The sequence below is a fragment of the Ailuropoda melanoleuca genome, chromosome 2 (assembly GCF_002007445.2).
Source record: "Ailuropoda melanoleuca isolate Jingjing chromosome 2, ASM200744v2, whole genome shotgun sequence".
NCBI lineage: Eukaryota > Metazoa > Chordata > Mammalia > Carnivora > Ursidae > Ailuropoda > Ailuropoda melanoleuca.
In genome coordinates, this window is record NC_048219.1 from 29,428,429 (window position 1) to 29,451,262 (window position 22,834).

Here is a 22,834-nt window from a genome sequence, read left to right on the forward strand (position 1 = left end):
TCCCCAGGATGGCGAGCGGCGCTACCGAGAGGCTAGTGCCAGGAAGAAGATCCGACTGGACAGGCGAGTGTGGGTTGGGTGGTGGGAGGTGACACGGCTTCAGGGCTGTCCGCTTGCTCCCCAGGCCCCAGGGACCGGCATTCCTTCAGTGCTGCCCCTGTGCTGGACACTGGGCTGGGCCCTTTATGTCCACGCACCTCTCTACCCAGCGGTCTTCCTGGCCCATCGTCCAGGTGTGGACACTGAGGACAGACGGATTAGGTGGCCATGGGCACACCGATAGGAATGATAGGCAGAGGGAAAATTTGAACCTGGCGGGGTCCAGCCACTTCTGAATCCTGGGTTCCTTCCATGGACCCTGATGAGTGTTGGGCAGACAAAGAAAGGTCCCAAGAGTAGAGGCAGTTGCTCAGACACACAGCGGGGTGTGAACCCCTGCTGCCAAAGCATTGCCAGACCGGAAAGTGCCGGAAATACACTGGGGTTTGCCTTCTGTGCGAATAGGAGAAGTGTGCATCCACGGAGCACGTCCCATAGGCCGACCCCCCATGCTCATGATGACCACATGAGGCAGGTGCAACACCCGCCCCCACTGCTGAGGCATGAGGGCGAAGCTGCTTTAGCCAGAGTCAATTGCTCAGCGAGGGCGTGGGGACCGAGCTTCCCCCGGCACCCGGCCCCGGCCTCAGTCTGCTTCTGAACGAGTTTGTATGCTCTCAGCTCCCATTTTCTGGGTGCCCAGCCCGTCTCCTTGGCCAGACAGGAGTCCCTGCCCTGCTACCGGGCTAAGCACCAGGAGTGAAGTCTTCTGGAAGACGTGGGCTCCCCAGGGACCATGGTTGTCCTCTTTTCTCTCCCAGGAAGTACATCGTATCCTGTAAACAGGCAGAAATGCCCCTGTCTGTCCCCTGGGACCCTAGCAACCAGGTAAGGCCTTCCTCTCTGAGGGGACAGTCCACAGGCCCATGTTGGGGGCGGGTGGGGACCCTGACTCTCCGTTCTTATCAGAATGGGTTTGGAAGTAGGCCTGAGGGGACAGGATACTGTGTCATGACTCAAGATTGGTACAGTTGGCAAAGGGCTTTCCTCTGTCCCTGTTTGGCGGGAGAGAGCTGAGACCCTGAGAAGAGGGTCACACACAGCGAGTCTGCCCGAGGCTGGGCCTCCTGTCCCAAAGCCCAGGGCCCAGCACCCAGCCCCCTTCACGGCCCAATGTCCTCTCCCTCGGTCCAGCGTGGCCCTGGCCCAGAGCCGCCGGGGAGGGCGGGAAGGTGAGGCTCCTCTGTGTGCTCCGTCCAGGTATACCTGAGTTACAACAACGTCTCCTCCCTGAAGATGCTCGTGGCCAAGGACAACTGGGCGCTGTCCTCGGAGGTCAACCAGGTAGCTGACCCCACCCACCCACAGAGGCGGCTGACCTCAAGCAGCAGCTCTCAAACCGCTCGTGTCAAAAGGGGATTTTTAAAAAAATATATTTTATTTATTTATTTGAGAGAGACAGTAGGGCGAGAGAGAGAGCACACAAGCGGGGGTGATGGGCAGAGGGAGAGGGAGGAGCAGACTCCCCGCTGAGCAGGGAGCTCAATGTAGGACTCGATCCCAGGACCCCGAGATCATGATCTGAGCCGAAGGCTGACGCTTAACTGACTGAGCCACCCAGGCGCCCCCAAAAGGGGATTTCTTAAAAGGAATTGGATGAGACTGTGAAACCAGCCCAGTTATAGAAACACAGCTGCTCCCACAGAACCTGGAGTGGAGAACCCCCAAATCTTTCTCTCCTGCCCACCCACCATCTGGCCCCCAACCCCTCATCTCTGCTGTTCTCTGCCCCGTGGCTTTCTCCCTCCGTCTCCTCCTTTTTCCCTGCAGAGATAGGGCCAATGCACAAGCCTGGGTTGAGGGAAGATGTGAGTTCTGCCTGTGCCCTGGGGAGAGTCACTTTCCCACCTGTGACATTAGGCACTTCAACAGGGGCCTGGCTCTAAGGACCCATTCCATTGTTGCCTTAGTCACTGCTTCCTCATGCACGCTCCTGTCCACCTGTGCTTAATTCTCTCAATAGCCCATTTTCAAGGGGGTGGGACTAAGGCTCAGAGAGGTTGAGTTGCTTTTTCACAGTCACACAGCAAGTCAGTGGCAGCCCTGAGCTTCCAGCCCTGGCCTCTAGCATCAGAGTCAGCCCACTCCATCCCGCAGCATAGCCCGGGGAGGGGGCGCGGGAACAAGGCTGCCCTCTGTCCCATGCAGGTCCGCCTGTACACTCTGGAGGAAGACAAGTTCCTCTCCTTCCACATGGAGATGTCAGTGCACGTGGACACCACCCAGGCCTTCCTGCTGCTCTCAGACCTGCTTCGGAGGCCTGAGTGGGACAAGCACTACCGGTAAGGGCCAAGGTGCCAGCGGGGCGGGCTGCTTTGCTCAGGCCTGGTGGGAAAGCTGGGCCGCACATGTCTCTTCCAGAGCCATCCCCCGTGATGCTCAGCCCCTGCTGGCCTCTAGCTGGGCATGCGGGGCGGTGGCGTGGGGTGTCTGTAGCTATGTGTTGGGTGGGTGTCAGAGTCAAGGGCATTCTGAACCCTCAGGGAAGGGATTGAGCCTGGAATTGGAGTTGGAGGCTTGGGTTGAAGTCCTGTTTCTGGCCCAACCGGCTCTGTGACCTTGGGCAAGTCCCTTCCTTTCTAGGCCTCAGTTTTCCTCCTCCTAAAATGGGTGCTTGAGATGTAGGTCATGCATTTGCACTCTGGGGTAGATCAGTGATTTTCTTTTAATCCCCGCCCCCCTTTAAGATTTTATTTGTTTCAGAGCAAGCAAGAGAGGGAACACGAGTGGGGGGAGGGGCAGAGGCAGAGGGAGAAGCAGGCTCCCTGCTGAGCAGGGAACCCACCATCAGGCTCCATCCCAGGACCTTGGGATTATGACCTGAGCTGAAGGCAGACGCTTAACCGACTGAGCCACCCAGGCGCCCCCAGATCAGTGATTTTCAAACCATATTCTGTGGAGCCCCCTAGGAGGCTCAGGGACCACTTGGTGGAGGTTACAACGCGGGCGGGGGGGGTGGGCACCCTCCCAGCTTCAGGGGAACTAATGGAACGGCCAGTTTGATGAGTCTACCTGATTTGCCAGCTCTCCTTAGGGATATGTGCGTGTATTTGTTATTTTTGAATGTAGTGAGTTACTGAATATAAATGTTATTCCTATGAATACATTTGTTCCCTGAATTTATTGATTCTTCATGTGAATATTTTCTTCCTGAATTCAGCCAAGGGAGATAAATCTGTTCGTAGGAAAACAGCCAACATTTCAGTATTTAATATGAGAATGTTAAAATTGAAACTGGTATTTTTGCAAATTCCCTTAAAGTCATTTTCTGCTGTGCCAACACCCTCCTTTGGTCATTTCTCCCGGGCTGCTTACGAGGAGCCTATGTTCCTGAGTATAACCATAAGGAGGGTCTGTGCATGTGGAAATTCAGTGAGCAGGTTGTCTGGCAAGTTGAGTTTTGATAAATTGCCTTCCCTGTCCTACCCCCAACTATCTTACAGAGTGGGCCTACTTGTGGCTGTTTCTACACAGGCTTTCTATTTAAGGTTTTGGTGCAAAAAGGCTATTGCTTTAAAAAGCCTTGGTCAGGAGCACCTGGGTGGCTCAGTCGGTTAAGCATCTGCCTTCAGCTCAGGTCATGATCCCAGGGTCCTGGGATCGAGTCCCGCACTGGGCTCCTTGCTCAGCGGGGAGTCTGTTTCTCCCTCTGCCCCTGCCTGTCCCCCTACTTGTGCTTGGTCTCTCTCTCGAATAAATGAATAAAATCTTAAAAAAAAAAAAAGTAAAAAGCCTTGGTCTAGGTGACCCCAAGCCTGTTGGCAGTGACATTCTACAAAGCTGGGAGGTGATTTGATGGTGAATGTTGGGGGTATTGGGCCTATGGTAGGAAGGCTTCAGGAGGCAAGCTGCTGTGGGCCTTGAAGGCTAAGTCAGACCTCGATACTTGATGGGATTGGGGCAGGGGAATGTCCCAAGGGGAAAGGGAGCCCTTAGCTGCTTCCCCCACCCTGCCCATAGCGCCCTGTTCGTGAGGCAGCCTCTGAGGTTGGGTGGGAGAGCCGGGGAGAAGGTGGCAGGTTCGGACATGGTCACACACGTTTGTGTGAATGTCCTTGTGTGTGCATGCATGTATATTGGTGTAAGCCTGTGTGTGTGTGTGTGTGTGTGTACCTGGGCACATATGTGCAGTGTGCCTGGGCCTGAGGGGCAGAGCTCTGGCCCCTGACAGTCTGAGCACATCTCAGCCCAGCTTCTTTAATGGCTTTGTGGCTGCGGCAGGTTATTTTCCTGAGTCTCAGCCCGTCATCTGTACAATGGGGATACCTAGAGGACCTATTGCATGGGCTGCTGTGGGATAAATGAGATAGTATGTGGAAAGCACGTGAACAGTGCCTGGCACACGGCCAGTGCTCGTAACCAGGAAACCATCCCACGTCTGTGTGGGGCGCGTGCACCTGCTGTGTGCATTTGCCTGTGTACATGTCCGTGTGTTCCTGTGTGTGTGTATGTCCATGCGTGTCTTGGCCTGCCCGTCCCGCCTCCTATGGCCCTTGCTGAGCAGTGTAGGGGGTAGAGTGTCCCTCAGACATCGGCTCAAGAAGGCTGAAGCATGGGAGGGCCTGGGCCAGGCCGGCTGTCACAGGAGCCGCTGTGACTGCCTGGATCCCTAAGCTCTGGGCCCCCCTACAGGAGCGTGGAGCTAGTGCTGCAGGTGGACGAGGACGATGCCATCTACCACGTCATCAGCCCTGTCCTCAGCGGCGACACCAAGCCCCAGGACTTTGTGATCCTGGCCTCTCGGCGGAAGCCTTGTGACAACAGGTGGGTGCCGGCCTGCTGAGGCGGGAGGGCGGGGCCAGGCTCATCCCCCTCCAGGACATCGGCTTAGACTCAGAGCTTTTTGCGGGACTGCAGGCACTGCTTGGCTTTTCGGGGCTGTGGGTAAAATGGAGGGTGAGGGGACTCTTCTCCCCTTTGGTCACGTGTGCTCTAAGGCAGGGTGGTCTCTGTCCTTAGGTGGCTAGGCTGCCTCGCCCCAGACATGGAGAGGCCCTTGCTCACGTGGCCGCTTGCTTGGCCTCCACCCTCTGAAGGCCCCACGTTGACTAGAGGGACAAGGCCGCCAGCTGTGCGGGGACGCATGGCATCCCTTCTGCTAGAGACAAGCACAGAAAAGTGAAGCATGAGCTCCCGAAGCGTGGGACTCCTTTGAGCATCTGCAGTGGAAAGGCTTTTCCAGAAAATCTGCAATGAAGCCATGCTGTCTTCTGGCAAATTCTGGGCTAACATGCAGGCACCTCCTCTCTAGCCTGGCCCAGTGCCAGCTGTCAGGCCTTTTAAGTTTATGTGCCTCAGATTCTGGTGTGGGGGGGTCTGTGCAGAGGGGGCTCCAGGCCAGAGCTGGGTAGAACAGGCCCTCACCACCTCCTGTGCCCTTCTCCACCCTTTCTTGGCTCCAGAGACCCCTACGTCATCGCGATGAGGTCAGTCACACTGCCCACACACCCTGAGACGCCAGCGTACAGGCGCGGGGAGACCATATGTTCGGGTTTCTGCTTCTGGCGAGAGGGGGACCAACTGACCAAGGTGAGGCCAGTGTTCCCTCCCCCACGCCACCCCCCGGCCAGATACCCCTGAAGCCACATGCACGTCCAGAGCTCGGTGCTGTGGGCTCCGTCAGTTCTACCCGGGCCTCACCTGCAGGCTCTCTTCGAGCATGGGTGAGCCCAAGAGTGTCAGGGGCTGGAAACAAGCCTTCACTATGATCTAATCTGTGCAGAGACAAGACGGCAGGGTCTTGGAAAACGCTCTGGAAGCCCAGGGCAGAGGCCTGGGTTCTGATCTAGAATTCATCTCATTATTTACTTGTATACCTCTCTCGTCTGGGAAGGTTTTCTATGGCTCTCAGGGCCCATAAAACTCAGCAGGGTAGTCAGTGCTCACTGAAAATGTGGGGGAGGCGGCTGAGGGCAGGGGGCGGAGGGGGGAGGGGTTGCTGCAGTTCCCCCGCCTCCGGGCCCAGGTAGGGACAAGGCTGGTGTTGGCTGACCTAACATACTTAACCTGAGGGGCTTCTCAGCACAGTCCCTGGGTTTGTTTCGAACTTGCTTCAATGACCCTAGAGCACCACCATTTTTACGTGCTGGGCTCTGGAGACCCTGCCCCCGTCCTCCAGAACCTCCCCCAGCTGACACGTCAGGGAGGCACAGGACAACAGTACCGTGTGTGGTCATGGTGACACGCCACGTCATCTTCTAGGGCCCCAAGGTGCTGGCTTGGACTTGCTTCCCTTCCCGCCTGCCTCATGCCCGCCCCCTCCCCCCGCCCAGCCTCCCTGAATGTGGCTTCCTTCCCATCCCACAGGTGTCCTACTACAACCAGGCTACCCCGGGCTTCCTCAACTACGTGACCACCAATGTGGCTGGTCTCTCCTCGGAGTTCTACACCACCTTCAAGGCCTGTGAGCAGTTTCTGTTGGACAACCGGAGCGATCTGGCCCCCAGCCTCCAGACCCTCTAGGCCCCCGCATGCCCGCTCCTCCTCCGTCCTGCCCCCAGGGACACACGCACAGTGCATTGAGGAAGGCAGGGGTGTTTATTACTTGCTGCCTCCCCCGTGGGAAGCCTGGACCCAGGGCTCCGCCGGCCCAGCACCCGTGGGCGCTCAGGCCCCGTCAGCATCCGCCAGCAGGTGTTTGCGGTAACTCTGCGGCAGCCTATAGTAGACTCGGGTGCGGTCCACAGTCCTGGCTGCCAGCAGCGCCGCCCGCACCGACGCATAGTCGCCCCTCTCCGGGCTGTGCTCCACCGTGACAGTGGCCCGGGGGGAGGCCGCCAGCAGCCTGGCCACCACCCCAGCCACGTTCTGGCCCAGCAGCCCAGCCTGCAGCTGGAAGGACACAGGCTGCCAGAGACCCCGGCACAGCTCCAGCATATCTGTGAGCAGCTGTTCCCCGTAGCCACTGCCCAGCGCCGCCTCAGGCCAGCCTGGTGCCACCGTCACGTGGGGGAACACCTTAGCCACAGCTGTCAGCAGCTCCCGGCCGGCCACGTGGCCAGGGACCACAAAACTGCCGTGGGAGACGGTGGCCCCGATCCACACAGGCCGAGGCAGGTGTCCGTGGGCGGAGAGGTGGGCCAGCGTGGTCAGGGCCGGCCGGAGGGCTGAGGGCTCTGTTATGTTCAGATAGACACCCCAGCGTCCGGGCCGCCCGGCGAGCTGCAGCAGGCAGGACGACAGCGTCAGGGCGGGACCTCCCGGGGCATGTATGATGGGCACAGCGTCCTTGGCTGCAGGCCCCTGGAGGCCAACGTTTAGCAGGATCATGCCTTCTCTGTCTGAAAGAGGCAATGCAGACAATAGCGTCAGGAGTTCGGGTGATGGTGGGGTGTCAGAGGCCCCTGTTAAAGGGGTATTAATGGGGGGCAGCCAAGGAGAAGCTGGTGCCCCATCGGCTGAGATCTGTCGATGGTCTGGGCTCTAGGTGGAAAGGCTGCTTTATGAACGTGCCCGGGGCTCATCAGAAGGACATGACCAGCTGTAGCTCAGCTCTTGGCCTTTGACTAGGGCTCAGTCCTGGGGCCTGGGCCTGCCCTTCCTACAGCAGATAAGGGTCAGGACTCAAGGGCACTGAAGGTTAGGGGGCCGTGCTCTTGGTACCACTGCACTCCTCCACCCTGGCAGCCAGCGTGTTGCCACAGTAACAGAGGCCCTAGGTTCCTGCCCCTCCCCACCCCGGCCCCAGTTTAGCTAGGAGCACAGGTGCTGAAGGCAGACCTTACCTGGGAGGCTGACTGTCTCTGTTCTGTTGCCCTGGAAGGCAGGAACCAGCCACTCCACAGTCAGACCGTCCCCCTCAGGGGGCTGGAGAAGAGGGATCAGGCTGCCTCCCGTGTAGTAAATTCGCTTCCGTGTGGCATTTGCTGTGGGGCCCCAAATTGTCAAGATGAAGAGGCCACCAATCACAAAGTGCCTTCTCTGCACCCCGTATCTACACAGATCCTCCCTCAGCCTCACAGCACCCCTCTAGGCAGAAGTACTCCCATCGGAGATTACAGGAAGGGACTTGCCCAAGGTCCCAAAGCCAATGAGTGGAGTTGCTGGGGTTAGAGCCTAATGGAGCCAAGTCTGCCATCCCCAAAGCTGCAACTCCCCCTCCCTGCAACGACATGGCTCCCATGGTAGGAACGTTGAGTCTCATGGGTTCCCTTTGAGATGGCTGAACTGCAGGCTTTCCAAGGTCCAGGGTCAAGGCAATGAGGGGTTTGGACAAGTGAACAGGTGGCATCCAGGTCATTGATCAGTAGGCATATTGGTCAGGGGGGGGCGGTCTCTGAGGAACTACGCCGTAAGGGAAACGCACATGGGGTTTGGAATTTGCTGGGTTCCAATCTAAGCTGTGCTATGTACAAGCGAATGACTTGGTGTAGATTACTTAACTGGTCTGAACCTCAGTTTCCCTGTCTATAAAATGGGATCACTGCTTCCTGGTTATTTGAGGCTTACGTAACACACCAGACCCAGGTCTGGCATCCATTAGGTGCTTAAAAGGATTCTTTGACCTGATTCCACCCAGAATTTTCTCTTCCAGTGCCTCACCCCTCCAGCTCTGCTCCACTGTCCACCAAATGCTACCCTGTGCAGAGTCCAGGCCCACCCCCCCTGCGCGGCCCCACACCCCTGCCTACCGGCCATCTGCTTGAACTGCGACAGGACAGGCTCAAAGAGGTCATAGTAGACTTGGTGGGGGGCGCTGTTGTCTCGGACATAGAGGAGATCGTCCACCGACACGGGGTCCAAGTAACCCTGCCACAGCGTCAGGCTGTACCTGGGGCCCAGAGAGCCAGCTCAGCACCTGCCTGGGCCCAGCAAGGTCCCCAGCCGCACTCCTGTGCTCAGAACTGGACCCTAACTGGGTGGGGATAGAGTATCTGGCCTCCAGCTTCCCACCAGCCCCTTCTACCAGAGGACTGTCCCCTTCTCAGGGGCAGAAGCCGCCACAGGGGCTTCAGGAAGAATAAAGAGGCTGAGCAGGAGGGGCTGGCCTGCCCTGTCTCCTCACTACGAGGGTCTGTTTCTGGTCCTGTCTTAGGAATGGGAAAAGGACAGAATGGGATGGGTACAGGCAGAGGGGGAGACGTTAGGTGTGGAGGGGGAAGGGGACAGCCCTGGAACTCCTGTGGGAAGTGGCTGTGGGACTGGGCAGCTGGGAGCAGACTGCAGAAATGCAGATGGGAGTCCCTCAATCCCTAGAGGACAATCCTGGGTACAGTTGGCTCCCACGGGAGGGAAACTTGCCACTAGGTCAAGTTATCCACCAATGGACTGGCTGCCCCAGGTGGTGGTGAGCAGCCCATCACCAGAGGTATACAAGCAGAGAGCAGGGATCCTGTAGAGGATGTGAGGGCCAGCCGATATGGGACAGATATGGTTAATCCTCTGGAATCTCCCCCGGGGGCATCAGTGCTGGGGGCGGCGGGGGTTTGGTGATCAGGGGCTATGGCAGGGGCCTGGGAGTTTTCACCTCTTCGATTGGTCCAGCAGCCAGCTGAAGTGGGGCCAGGCATCCCGTACCATGACAGCTCGCACGGGGAAGGTGACCCTCTGTGGCAGTGCTCCCACCAGCTCCTGCATCCTCTCCACCATGGCTCGGCTGTATGTCACGTTCAGGACGAAGAAGGCCATGTAGAAAGTGGTCCAGCCCGGAGACAGGGTGGCCTCAGGATACTTCTCCTGAACCAAGGCCAGGAACCTGCAAAGAATCAGAGACACTGGTCTTTGAGAGCCTTGCTGGCCCCTTTCTCATCTCCTGGGTTCCCATCACTGGGCTAGGAAGTGGCAAGTCCTGTTGAATGTGGAGTGTGAGGACAGAAGCAAAGTCCTAAAGAACAGAAGCGACCTGCTAGGGTCCTACAATGAGGCATGGACTTTGGATTCAGGGGCTTCCCAGTTCAGTTCCTGACTCTGTAACCTTGGGCAGCTCATTCAACCCCTTTGATTCTCGAAGATGGCATCCCTTCCGGTAAGGCAGGGCCTCTTCAGCACCCCCATTTGGATGGGGGGACAAGCCAGGGCCCCAGATGTGGGGATCAAGACTCTGCCACTTGTCTCTGAAACTTCAGATTTTAAATTCCATGTAAATTTTACCCTGATAGAAATTTTAGCAGAGGAATGTTACCCTCTCCTTCTCCCCGAACCACTGAGTAAAATCAACACTCCAAGAAGATAAGCCCTATTTATCTCGGGCCACTGACTACATTTTTCCAACTGCCGCTTTCCAAATGCACCACCGGTTGAGAATCACAGTAAATACTGGAGGGATGGATTGTTGGCTGGCTGGCCAGACAGACGGAGGGATGGACGAAGAGATGGATGATTGGAATCAGAAAGGCCTGGCTTTGAATCTTTACTGTATTTTTAGAGCTAGGCAGTCAAACAGTTTAACTTCAATGAGATAGTTCCTGTATTAATAAAATGAAAATAATAGTACCTACCTCATTCTCTTGGTACTAAAGTACTTTCTGAACAGTGCCTGGGCACGTAATAAACACTTAACAACGCAGTCTCGGTTACTGTCGCCTTTCTCTTCTGCAACATGGGGGACATGCTCCTAATCTGGAGCTGCTAGGAGACGGTCAGACTGGACAACCTCCTCCTGGGTGGCCCTTCCTCATAAACTGTAGAGCACTGTGCAGCTGGTGTCTATGAGGGGTGTTGGTGGCAGTGCTGGGATTTCAGGGGGCTGGGGAAGGACTTAGCACTTTCAGGCTTTTCTCTAGCAGGCCAAGCCCTGCCTTGGTCACTGGGGCGACAGAAAGGACTGGGCTCTGTCTGCCCTCCAGGAGTCCACTGTGGAGTAGGGGCTATAAACCAGTCATCCGGGAGTGACAGCCCAGTGAAATCAGGACTGTTAGGAGGACGTGTGGATGAAGGCTCTCAACAGGCTGGGATGTCAGGGTAGATTTGGGAGAAGGTAACGACTGGGCAAAGGTTCATCAGGGAATGGGGGAAAGGCATTCGAGGCAAAGGAAGGGCATGTGCAAAGGCTCAGAGGTCAGATTACACAGTGTGGCTGGAGGTAAACTCAGCAAAGGTGTCCTGAGCACTGTTTGTGCCAGATGGTGGAGGAAGAGGGCTGGACATAGCTGGAGCAGAGAGGTCAACACTCACTCTGTGGCGTTGACCTCAACTGAGATGGGGGCATTGGGGCCCCTCAGGATGTCGGCATTGATCCACACAGGCCTCCGGACTCTCCCATCCTTTGTCAGCTGCCGCAGGAGGTCCAGCGAGGGGCCCACAGCCTTGAGGCTCTTGAAGTCCAGTTTGATGCCTGTGGGGAGGGGCCCAAGGGGTTGGAGAAATGGTCCCTCATGCTCAGGGCAGAAGGAATCTGCAAATACAACTTCCTAGAGCGAGAGAGCAATGTCCGGGGGGGGGGGGGGGGGGGGNGGGGGGGGGAGGTGGGCAGACAGGAACCAGATTCCAGCTGGGTGTGAAGAGGGCTTTCAAACAGACCAAGCTACCCAGAGGAAGGACCTGCCTCTGCCCCTGCCCCTGGGGGCAGAAAGCAGAGGCCAGCCAAGGGCTCAGACTTGGGCTGGCGCAGGGGTTGTCAAGCACCAGAGAAAGAGACTGTGGTTCTTGGACCGGGCAGGCTTAGAGTGTCCTAAGCCAACTTAGCCTGTGTGGAGGTCACTCAGCCTGCAGGAAGGGGCATCTGAGTAGAGGAGGGACATGGAGGTGGAGGAAGGACCCCTGTGAACAAAGGCCTGTCCTGTTTAGGCAGCAAGGGGCTGGGGATGAATGGCGATGAGGGGAACCGCAGGGGGAAGAGGCTGCAAAGTTGAAGATGGCTGTTGAAAGCCAGGCCAGGAGATGACCATTTGTCCCAGGACAATGGGGAGCATGCAGGGCTAAGGAGGGGAGTGACAAAACTGGCGTTTAGAAAGCTCACTCAGATGTACACGGTGGTGGAGGGAGGACAGAGCAGCCGGGTCTGGGGGCAGGACATGGTGAGTGACAGAGGGGAGGTGGGAGGGTGATGCCTAGATTCTGACAGAAATTGGTAAAGGGACCCAGGAGGGAAGGGTGGAGTTGGGCTTCGAACAGGTTGTACCTAGTTCCAGAGGATTCACGAGGGAACAATCTGAACGTGCCTGCACTTTGCGGTGTACTCTGCCCTTTCCCATTCTCCACTGCACCTAGAATTCCCTGGGCCTGGGCATCTGGAACACGGGGCCGGTGGAGGGGGGGTGGCGCAAGGAGCCTGGGACTGGCCTGGCTTCCGCAGAGGACCAGAGGGCTGGGGAGGGGCTGAGAGAGTCCTTACCCTTCTGGGAAGAGGACAGCACAGCCTCCAGCCACTGCTGCAGGGTGTTGTCACTGTAGATGTCTGGGGGGTGTGCCATGATGGGGACCCCTGTCTCGTTGGCTGTCTTGAATCCTTCTACTGTGACGTCCGCCTCCAGGACCATGGCGTTGCCTGGGGTAGAGGCAGAACGAGGTCAGTTCCTTCGAAATTTTTTTTCTCATCATCAAAGTATCGCACATTTATCCAAGAACATTTGGAAAATACAGTAAAGCAGGAAGATGAATACTCGTCCATGTTTTCATCATTGTTCTCATTTTGATGTATTTTCTTCCATTTTTGTCTACGAATGATTTTTACATAGTTCGGGCAACAGTGCATTTATAATTTTTAATCCTTTTCTTTCAGTATTACAACATCTTCACAATCTTCTATATACCTCATTTTTAAAAAAAGACTATAAAAGCTCTGGCTGAGGCCACTCCCCACGATTTCGTCAGCCGCCGCATATTCCTGAGACAGTTCGGTAGTTTCCAATTCTGTGATACTAATAAATGACCAAGTTTATCCTGGTTTTTGAATTCTTTCTAGTCCCTACTTGTGGAACTTTGAGTTAGGGCCACTCGGGGTCATTTTTAAAGCCCACATTATCAAGTTACTGTCTAGAAACATTGTTCTGATTCATGTCCCCCTGAAGTACATAAGCTTGCCCATCTCCCTGCACCCTTACAACGCTGAGCCTTGTTATTTTAATTTTTAAATTTCAATTTTTAAAATCCTGTCCTCCAGAGTTCGGTCTGGGAGGGAGCTAAGGCCTTCCCAATGGAAGCTGACTTGGAAGACCCTGCCACTGGGCATTTGGGGTGTGCGGTGGAGGCAGGGAGGCAGGGGTCACGTTGAGCTCTCCAACATCACAGAACCTTGGCATCGGAAGGGGCCTTTCCGGATAAAGAAAGGGGGGTAATCAGAAGGGGGAATGAAGCATGGGAGACTATGGACTCTGAGAAACAAACTGAGGGCTTCAAAGGGGAGGGGGGTGGGGGGATGAGATAGACCGGTGATGGGTAGTAAGGAGGGCACGTATTGCATGGTGCACTGGGTGTTATACGCAACTAATGAATCATCGAACTTTACATCAGAAACCAGGGATGTACTGTATGGTGACTAACTAAAAAAACATTAAAAAAAAAAGGGGGGCCTTTCCTCCTTGTTTGCACTCAACCTCCTGACCTCTCACCTCTAGCCCTGCTCCCCTTGAAGTCCGTTCTCTACACAGCAACTAGAGTGAGTATTCTAAACATGGACCCACTCATGTCACTTTGTTAAAAAACAAAACAACGGGCGCCACCCATTGCCCTTTGACTCAAACCCAAAATCCTTAGCATAACCCTTGCTCTCCTGCGTGACCAGGCCCTGACGAAATTTCCAATCTCACCTTGAGTCCCCTTCTCCCTCAATCTCTAGGTTCCAGCCCCTCCAGCTTCTGCAACATTACTGTGCACACAAAATACCCAGGAACTATTAAAATTCAAGCTCGCACCCATGGGTCAGGGGCGGGGCCGAGGTTCTGAGGTCTCACAGCTCCCCAGCCATGCCCAGGCTGCCGGGCCTTGGACCACACTTGAGTGAGGCTTGGATTTTGTTCTGTGCTCCCATCTCTGGGCTCCTGGTTGTTGCCTTGGCAACACTCTTCCCTCTGCAGCTTTACTAGGCTACCTTCTACTCATGCGTTAGTGGTGGCTTAAAATATCACTTCCTCTGGGACGCCATGCCCGAACCCCTTGCCCAGTCTGACTCAGTCATCCACTTTGGGGCTACTCTTTTGAGTGCTTGGCGCCCTGTAATTGCTCGCTTAGCATCAGCCTTCCTGAGGGTAGGCACCACGATGCAGGGTCTGGGTCTGAACTGACCATCACTTGAATTTCTGGGGCCTAGATGGTATCAGGCCTAAAAAAGGAGCTTCAAAAATGGTTGTTGAACGATGAACACCTGAAAGAATTAATGATAGAGAAGCCAAGCTCAATAACCCCAGGTCCAGAAACAAGAGCGAGTCTGGCCAAAGTCACAGAGAACTTTTGCAGGTTTATCTAGAATCTAGGTGCCTGGATTTCCAGGAGGGGAAGGAAGACGAGTGCTGGGGTGTCCCTGGCAGTGAGCCAGGCCTTTCACATCATCCCATTTCCTCCCAATGTTACAGATCCCGTTTCTAGAGCGCGGGACTCCCAGGTTTCTTCACTGGCAAGGTGGGGATGAGCCTCTGCCCCCTGGGCCATGGAAACAGGACATGAACATAAAATCACGTTTTTAAACCATGAAGGGCTTTATGAAGGCAACCTTCATTTTCTGACTTGAGCACAAAGTTCTTTCTCATCTTACCTTATGGTTACTTGGGAATGCAGAGAGAGGGGTCTGAAAGGCTTAGGGCCCCAGAGAAGCCACACCAGAACCGGGTTGGGGTGCAGGTAAGAGGGTAACTCATGAGAATGGATTCACTGGGGTCTCATTCCCATCCGATGGGGGGGCCAGTTCATCAGGGTGCATCAAGGGCCCTGAGTCCTGGTGACCCTGATGCTGTTGCCTCGCTTGACTCACACTAGCCGCCTCCCTGGAGACACCGTGGGCCCCTTGGAGACAGGGTCACATCTCACTCATTTCTAAACCTTCCTCCTGAGATCGGCCTGGAGCAGGGACCCAGTGAACGCTCAGTGAAGTGGACTGAAGACCAGCAGAAAGTACCTTTTGGACCTAACCTGCCTCCTGGCCATTGCCACCTAGGCCCAGGTTCTTCCTGGAAAAGTCTCCTCTCTTGTCACGAGAAGTTATGACTTGCCTTCCAGATGCTAATCTGGAGGTTGATGCCTTTGGGTGGGGTGTGAGGAAGGAACCAGTGGAGGGAAGGACCCATTTCCTGTGGCCCCAGGCTGGGAGGAGGGTTGGCCCCCCAGGGAATGTACAGGGAGTTACTTAGCCCTTCCCCCTATCCCCCCAACATGGGGCAGGGCCTGAACCCACACTGCAAGCATGAGCACTGGGACAAACAGTGATGGTGTTACTCAGGTAGGTTACTTGTCTTCTCTGTGCCTCTTCTTTCTCATTTACAAGAATTAAGTAAGAAGATAGCCCTGGTTTGGCATTCACTGAGTGTTAATTATTTACATGGAGTAGCTCATTGAACGAGAGTGGCCGTATCCCCCCACCCTTTGCCTGGGAGAGTCTGGTGTATTTCTGTGGGCTCAGCATAATTTGGTTTGGGTGATAAATGATATGGGAATTCTACCAATCCACATCTGGCAGAGGGAAGAACTGAACTGTGGACAGGTGAAGTCACCTGTCCCAAATCACTCTGCCAGTAAAGAGCCAAGGTAAGATTTGAACCCGGTTCTGTCTGCCTCTCCACGTGGACGTCCGTGCATGTCTAAGACGACTTCACCAGCCTGGCTCTGCCCCTAGGTCTCACTCAGGGTCCCCACCCCAGCTGTGTGCCAGCCTTCCTTCCAGAGGTCCACCGCAAGGACCTGGCAGAACCCTCAGGGAGGAAACTGGGCCTCTGGATCCCTGAGTTATGCTAAGGGGTACGTGTCCATGCTCCCCGCTGTTGGGCACTGCCTGGTCGGGGCCTTCTTCTTGGCCAAGGTCCTGATGTCGTGGGGCCGGGTCGCTTGTCTGCTACCCCAGGGCCGCCATAATCACTCTGAATGGGAGGCTCAGAGGCATTTTACAATTTGCTCAGCTTTTCACAGCTCGTTTTTGATAGCACTGGGCCTCAAAGTCCCATCTTCTGGCTTCCATGGGATTTGAAGGCAAGGACCTCCAAGCAGGGAAAGCTGGCAGGTCAAGGAAGGGATAGCTAGGGCAGAGGGCAGGCCACGATGACTTTGGAATTAATTAGACATCTGGTTCAAACCATGCCTGAGGCTGTCTCATTCCCACCTCTGCTCTCCCCCATCTCCCCCAGCCCCGCCCTGGCCTGTCCTGGTCCTGGCAGCCAGACTTACTGTTCAGGGCAGCTTCCATATCCTTCCGGCTGTTAGCAGCATGGTACCAGGTGACCAGCAGGCCATCCGGTTCGCTGATCTGGCCCTGGCTCTGAAGGTAGTCCAGCATGTCCGCGTCAGGGCGGCAGGCCGCATCCGGCTCACAGTCTGGAACGGATGCCAAGGGGGCGGTTAGCCTCAGTTCTCGCCTCTGCCCAAGTCTCCTGTCTGTTCATCCCACTGACCCTCCCTGGCCTTTAAGGTGTGTCCATCTCTCCATCTAACAGAGGGACAAGGGGACCCCAGAACCATCAGTGCTACGAGAAAGAGAAATATGTGGGTTCCTGAGCACAAGGAACCCCTGAACCAGCCTGGGCAGTCAGGAAGTTTACAGCAGAGGAGGGAACATTTAAGGGGGATTTGAGGATGGGTATAAATTTATTTGACAGAAAAGGGGGACAGACAGAAGAGTATCAGCAAAGGCTGGGCTGAAGGAAGTGTGGTCACCTGGAGGAAGAGCCGCGGGCCAGGTACAGATGGCAGCGGAGACATGGAGAGGGCAGGTCTGGAAAGGGGTGCTGGGTTCAGGCTGTAAAGGGCCATGAATGCCAGCAAGAGGGTGGGCTGTGTGCTGAGGGCCCCAAGGGGGGCTGGTGTTTAACAGATCTCACGGGCTGCAGAGCGAGCACCGGCTGGGAGAGTAGGCTGCGGACGGAGACTGTGTGCAGGGGGGCTGCAGAAGGGGTCAAGGACACTGGAGGCCTGGGAGCTCGGGGGCAGGGAGGGCAGAGGGTGGGAAGGCAGAAGCCTCAAGACGCCAGGCCTGAAAGTACAGACATGAGGCAGAAGGGGGAGTGGATGCTGCCCCCAGGTTTCAGTGGGAAGGCAGAGGGGCCCTTTACCCTAAGAGGGCACAGGGAGGAGTGGGTGTGGGGGAAAGAACGGAGCTGAGACTCAGACTCCGAGGAGTCTGAGATGCCCACAGGATCCCCCAAAAGGGAGTTCTGGGCTGAGGGCAACAAGCCTGGCGGAGGGGGAAGGGAAAGTTGATGCTGGGGATAGAGTCTTAGTGGGGGATGCGGGGGCGGGAGAGACGGCGGTCAGAGCGGTCGATGGGGAAGCCAACCAGGTGGCACGACAGCGGGGCCTTACCTGGCTGGTGGCGCTGCTGTAGTATGAAGCCCAGGGACAATCCGATGGCGAGCACCAGAACCACGCATGCACTGCCCAGAAGGGCCCACTTGGTCTGACTGTTCGAGCACCCGTTCTTGCAGGCCATGGTGCTCCTCTCTGGGAAATGCCCTCCAAGTCCCCACGGCCCAGAGTCCCCCAAGGCTCCCTGTAGCTGGGATCTGGTGGGACGCAGGAGCCCCGTGGAGCGTGCAGCTCTCCACCAAGGCCTGTCAGCTCCCGACGCTTCTAGAGGCCTCGTGCTGAGGTAGCTTCCGAGGCTCCTCCCCACTCCCCACCCTCTTCCTGGTTCCACACCCTTCCAGGATCTCAACAAATCAAGCAGAAAGTCCTATCACCTCCAAAATGACCTTTGAACACAACAAGAGGTCAGAAAATGTTGGACCAAGCATCTGTCCACTGCCTGTCTACTCCTGTCTGGGAGTTGGGAGACTACCCAGCGCAGGGACCTAGACCCAGCTTGACCTGGCTTTCCTGAGACCTGCAGCATGAGTCTTCCCCTCCCTGAGCCCAGTTCTTCTCCTGTGCAAAAGGTGGCAGCCGGACTATTCTTTCCTTGTGTTGCCTTGCCCCGGGATATTACCAAGGTCAGGCAACGGTTGATGATAGGATATATTAGATCTGCCGGAGGCTATGAATTTTCCTTCCATCCCAGATTGTGGCTGTTAGATTATCTACCTGAGATTGAATCTGATAGGCTGGCCTGGGGTACACAGGCCACTCCTGGGGCAGCGGGTCCACAAGGAAGGGGCTGAGTCACCGTGACCTCACGCCAAGGGTGTCCTGGGGGATCCAGGGTGGGAAGCAAGTTAGAGACTATCCCTACTTCAGGGACCCTGGAGTTTATTTTATTTTATTTTTGTAAGATTTTATTTATTTATTTGTCAGAGAAAGAGAGCACAAACAGGGGGAGCAGCAGGCAGCTGGAGAAGCAGGCTCCCTGCTGAGCAAGGAGGTTATGACCTGAGCCGAAGGCAGACGCTCGACTGAGCCACCCAGGCACGGGACCCTGGGGTTTAAATGAGTCCAAGAATCACCTGTAATGTACCCAGGGACTTTGGTTTATAGAGGTTCACAGAGAAATCTATCAGGGTCACTGGTGACTGATGCAAGAGTGAGTGTGTGTGAGTGTGTGTGTGTGTGTAAGAATATCTAGAATGATGAATGATGCCCAGGTGGTCAGATGGAGGGAATCTGGGGGATGCAGAGCAGGTCAGGAGGGAGTTTGGTTCAGGTCTCGTGGAGCCGTGGGGGTTCTGGGTCATTCCTGAAGAGCTACTCAGGAGGACACTGGATAGAGAGGTCTGGGGCTTGGGACCAACGACAAGGGTGAGAACATCATCTCCTGCCCAAAGGCAAAGAGAGAAGGGTCTTTCCAAGCTGCACACTGTGTGCTGCTCATTATCCTTGGGAAGGATGCCAGTGAGCTCTGAGCTTGCCTGCCTCTCTTGGCTCCGAGGGTTCTGGAGGCTACGTCGTGGAGGAGGAGGGCCCTTATCCAGCTTTGGCTTTTGGCAGGTGGAACAGCTCTGAAACGGACACCAGGCTGCAAAAGACTCCACTGCCTGGGACACTGCTCATGAGACAGATAGCAAATTGCTGCTGAACCCCAGTCTGCATGTAGCCCATGCCAGGTTCTGGGGAGCCCTGCCCCCTGCCCATGACATACTGAGGAGTGAAGAAGCCAAGGGGTCAGGAGGCTTTATCTTCTCAGATGTGGAGCCGCCTTTCTGGGGCTGGTGTTGAAGGAGGGGAGCTCAATCCTGGAAGGATGTCAGACCTGGCAAGTACCAATGGCAGGGCCCCCAAGGGGAGCATGATGGATCGGGGAGACACAAGGGGATTAGGAGCACAGAGGAGGAGCCCCAACCTCCTGGGGGGCCCAGGTGGTCTTCAGAAGAGGCATGGTCTGAGTTGACTTGGAGAACCATGGGGGCAGGGAGTAGGGAAGGATGTTCCAGACAAAGGGAGGAGTACTGTGGGAGCAAGCAAATGTGTGTGGGAGAGGGCTTGCTTGGGGACATGGACAGTGCAGCGTGACGGGATCACCAGGTGGAGTAGGGGTGCTCAGGGAGATGGGTCCAGGTTTCCGAGAGGCCTGGGCCACCCTGATAAGAAGCTTGGCCCCAACCTGGATGGTGTGGGAAACCTTCACCTACGGGATAAGCAGGAGAGAGACTTGCTTAGCTTTGCATTTTGGAGAGTGATTCTGGAAGCTGGTGTTGAGAAATGGCAGGAGAAGCCCCGACTATCCCTGGCACCTGGGCCATCTGTTTGAGCACCGTCCCCCCAACCCCCAACCACATGCCTTCCCCTACCATACCACTCAGAAGGACGAAAGGCTCACCAAGGTTTGAACCCCAGGCTTTGTTACCTGGGTCCCTTTGATACGTTATAGAGAAAATGAGAGGGTGTCAGGAAGCAACAACATTTCAGATGGAGAGCAGCCATCTTTAGAGCTGGTACCACGGGAGGCTCTGCCCACTGGGCCCTGAGAGCCCCCCACCCCCAGCTTCCATGAGGCTGCATCCCCCCGACCCCCCAGAGAAGCTCATTAGAGTGTGGGGAAATGCAGCCTTGAAATACCTCAGCTAGGAAAAGTCCAGCTTGGGAACGTCCAGCTCGCACTAGCTGGGGCCTGCTGAATCTTGGGGAGACTTCAACATGGACCCTGCTCCTGACCCATTTAGAATCCGGTCGCAGTGTAAAGGCCATGGGAACAGAGAAAAGGCCAAGTCAGAGCTATCTGGGAAGCTTCCTGGGGGAGGCAGTGTTTGATCTGGACCTTGAAAGGTGGGTAGGCTCTCTTAGGGAGAAAATAAAAGCTGATTATTTTTCCCTTATAAAAGTGGTATAAGAAAGATACTGGAAATTCAGAAACACGGAAAAAGGAAATTAGCATTATCTTAAAATGAACAATGAGATCCACTAACCAGTTATAATTTGTTTTCGTTTTATTGAAGATTTTTCCAATCATTTTAATGCACATTTATTATTAGTATTTTTGCTACGTTTTGCCTTTACGGTGGTTGCACTGGTTTTCTATTGCTGCTGTAACCGCGTCGGGCAGGGAGTGAGGCACAGGGGCGGGTGGTGCAGAGTAGAATAAGGCTCATTTCTTCTGCAAATACGTCTTGAAGGTGTCGGGTACCAGCTCGGGGGCAGGCTTTGGGTACCAGGCAAGCAAAGATGAAAAGATCGTCTCTGTCCTTAAAACATTCTCAGTATAACGAGGGAAATAAGGCAGTGAGCAGAAATCCACAGCATGCTGTCATGAGTGTTTTGAGCTATGCTGCAAGAGCAGAGGAGAAAATCCTAACCCCACTGTGGGGAGGGCATCACGGAGGACTTCCTGGAGATGATACCTATTGGTTTTGACAGATGGGTAGGAGTTAGACAGGTAAGTGGGGGAGGAACTATAAGCAGGAAGAGTTAGGGGTCCCCAGGAAAAGAAAGACAGACATAGCTTTCTTGACAGAAGAAAAGTCATCTTAGGCCCTCAGCCATCTTGTGAAAGAACGTAAGGACAAACAGCCACCATGAGGTCAAGATGTAGCCCCATCATGTTCAGAAGTGAAGATGGAGGTGACACACATTCTGAGTTATCTCTGCAGGATCTCAGCCCCTCTGAACACTGACATCCTGGACCCACTGGAGCCAGAGACTCGTGATGTTGACCCTTGCAGGCCTCGAGATTTTGACCTGGGCTCGTCACCATCACATGACTTTTGCCCCAGTTCCATGGTCTATTCCCCGCTGCACAAGCCCCTTCGTGAATACGTGTGCATCCTTAGCTTAAGGCTTCCCCAATTGTGTTGTTTGAGGGGTCACCATGTTGGGAAAGATCCCCGGGATGCTCCTTTTCTTGAGGCAGGTAAAACCCTTCCTTTTCCTATCCTTGGGCTTGACTGCATCTTTTGGCTCAACACCAAGAGGTGAACCCAGTTTTGGGCAACAGAGTGGGAGGGAAAGAAGATTCTAGATGGAGGGCACATCATGAGAAAAGGCATGGAGGCCCGAACCATTACCGTGAGTTTGGAGAAACCACTGTGTTGCTACAGCAGAAGTTGTGCAGGAGGGATGGGAGGACAGCGGCCGGAGGCACGGTTCCAGCAGTAATGAGCTGGACACACTGGACAAACCTCCCAGAGAAAGCAACTTAAATGCTGGATAAAATACAGTACTCTTTTACAGTGCATCTCTCAGCTGCTGTCATAGGAAACTCTGAGAAATGACTGCAAACAGGAGCTGTGACGGGTAAGCAACTGTCAGGGTTGACTTCTGTCCTGAGGAATTTTGCCAAACCCTGGTGACACTGAGCTTCCTCTCTGGTGGCTCCCTCTCTGGTGGCTGTACAGATGGAGGTGACAAGGGATAAAGCCTAGGACTCCCTCCAAAGTGGGAATGCTAGAAGGATACACCTTTATGAAAATGGAATCCAAAGGTTATACCCTTTGTAAGGGTTAAAGAAAAATAAAGCCACGTGCCAGTTTTGATATTGGCTCTTGGTGGGTTAAAAAAAAATTCCTCTGGGGGCCTCTGGCTGGCTCAGTCTGTAGAGCACGGGACTCTTGGTCTTGGGGTTGTGAGTTCAAGTCCCATGTGGGCGTGGAAGCTACTTAAAGGAAAATAAATCCCTCTGAAAATCGTTAACTCTCACACTGGTGAGAGTTGTCCCTCACACTGGTCCTTGGTCCAAGTTCATACTGCCTAAGTGCTCCGAAAACTCTGAATGGTCGAATTTAGTTTAAGGTAGTCAGGGGTGCCCCAAGGTGACTAGCAGAAGCAAAACCAAATCTTTTCTAGAGGAACATAGCTTCAACCAGGACTTAAGGAATTCTTTAGAAGTCAAAACAACCAGACACAGAATAAAACAATATGTTTAAAGAAATAAAAAATAGCTCGAAAATACGGACAACAGTAGGACTATCCAGCATGACCAAGAGAATTTGAGAGGGAGCAAAACAGAACTTCCAGAAATGAAAAATACAATTAAAATAAAAAATTTAATGGGAAGACTTAACATAGCTTAGACACAGCCGATTGGAGAATTAGGTAAGATCTCTCCAGAAATCGGAGAGATGGGAAGTATGAAAGGTGAAGACAGAGAGAAGGGCTAGCATGTGTGTAATCAAAGTGATAGAGGAACAAAGAGAGAACAAGGGAAAGGCAATTATTTTCTTATATTTGTGGAAAAACTTCCAAATGATTGAGCACCAACCTCCAGATTTAGGAATCACAATGAATCCCAACTACGAAAAAATAAAATAAAAAACAATCCATAACTACATATGTCATAGCAAAATTGCAGAACACGAAA

At 54.6% G+C, this 22,834-nt stretch overlaps 2 protein-coding genes across 9 annotated transcripts in view; one reads left to right on the forward strand and one right to left on the reverse strand.

Moving 5' to 3' along the window:
• The window catches only part of ACOT11 (acyl-CoA thioesterase 11), a 59,200-nt gene extending 48,597 nt beyond the window's left edge, over window positions 1-10,603 (forward strand). For all 8 annotated transcript variants that reach the window (XM_034653151.1, XM_034653127.1, XM_034653155.1 and 5 more), the window contains 7 exons: window positions 8-63; window positions 861-927; window positions 1,300-1,383; window positions 2,248-2,381; window positions 4,732-4,863; window positions 5,502-5,628; window positions 6,406-10,603. In XM_034653151.1, coding sequence (XP_034509042.1) covers window positions 8-63; window positions 861-927; window positions 1,300-1,383; window positions 2,248-2,381; window positions 4,732-4,863; window positions 5,502-5,628; window positions 6,406-6,561 — 756 coding nt within the window. In that variant the 3' untranslated portion in view covers window positions 6,562-10,603. The remainder of the gene's footprint in view (window positions 1-7; window positions 64-860; window positions 928-1,299; window positions 1,384-2,247; window positions 2,382-4,731; window positions 4,864-5,501; window positions 5,629-6,405) is intronic.
• On the reverse strand, window positions 6,706-17,660 carry FAM151A (family with sequence similarity 151 member A). The gene is made up of 8 exons (XM_011220410.3): window positions 17,476-17,660; window positions 16,345-16,491; window positions 12,371-12,523; window positions 11,212-11,371; window positions 9,566-9,793; window positions 8,730-8,869; window positions 7,824-7,964; window positions 6,706-7,379 (listed from the first exon to the last, which is right to left on the reverse strand). Exons 1-8 carry the CDS (start codon window positions 17,600-17,602, stop codon window positions 6,706-6,708), a joined length of 1,770 nt encoding a protein of 589 aa, XP_011218712.3. The 5' UTR covers window positions 17,603-17,660.
• Window positions 17,661-22,834: the final 5,174 nt, after the last annotated feature.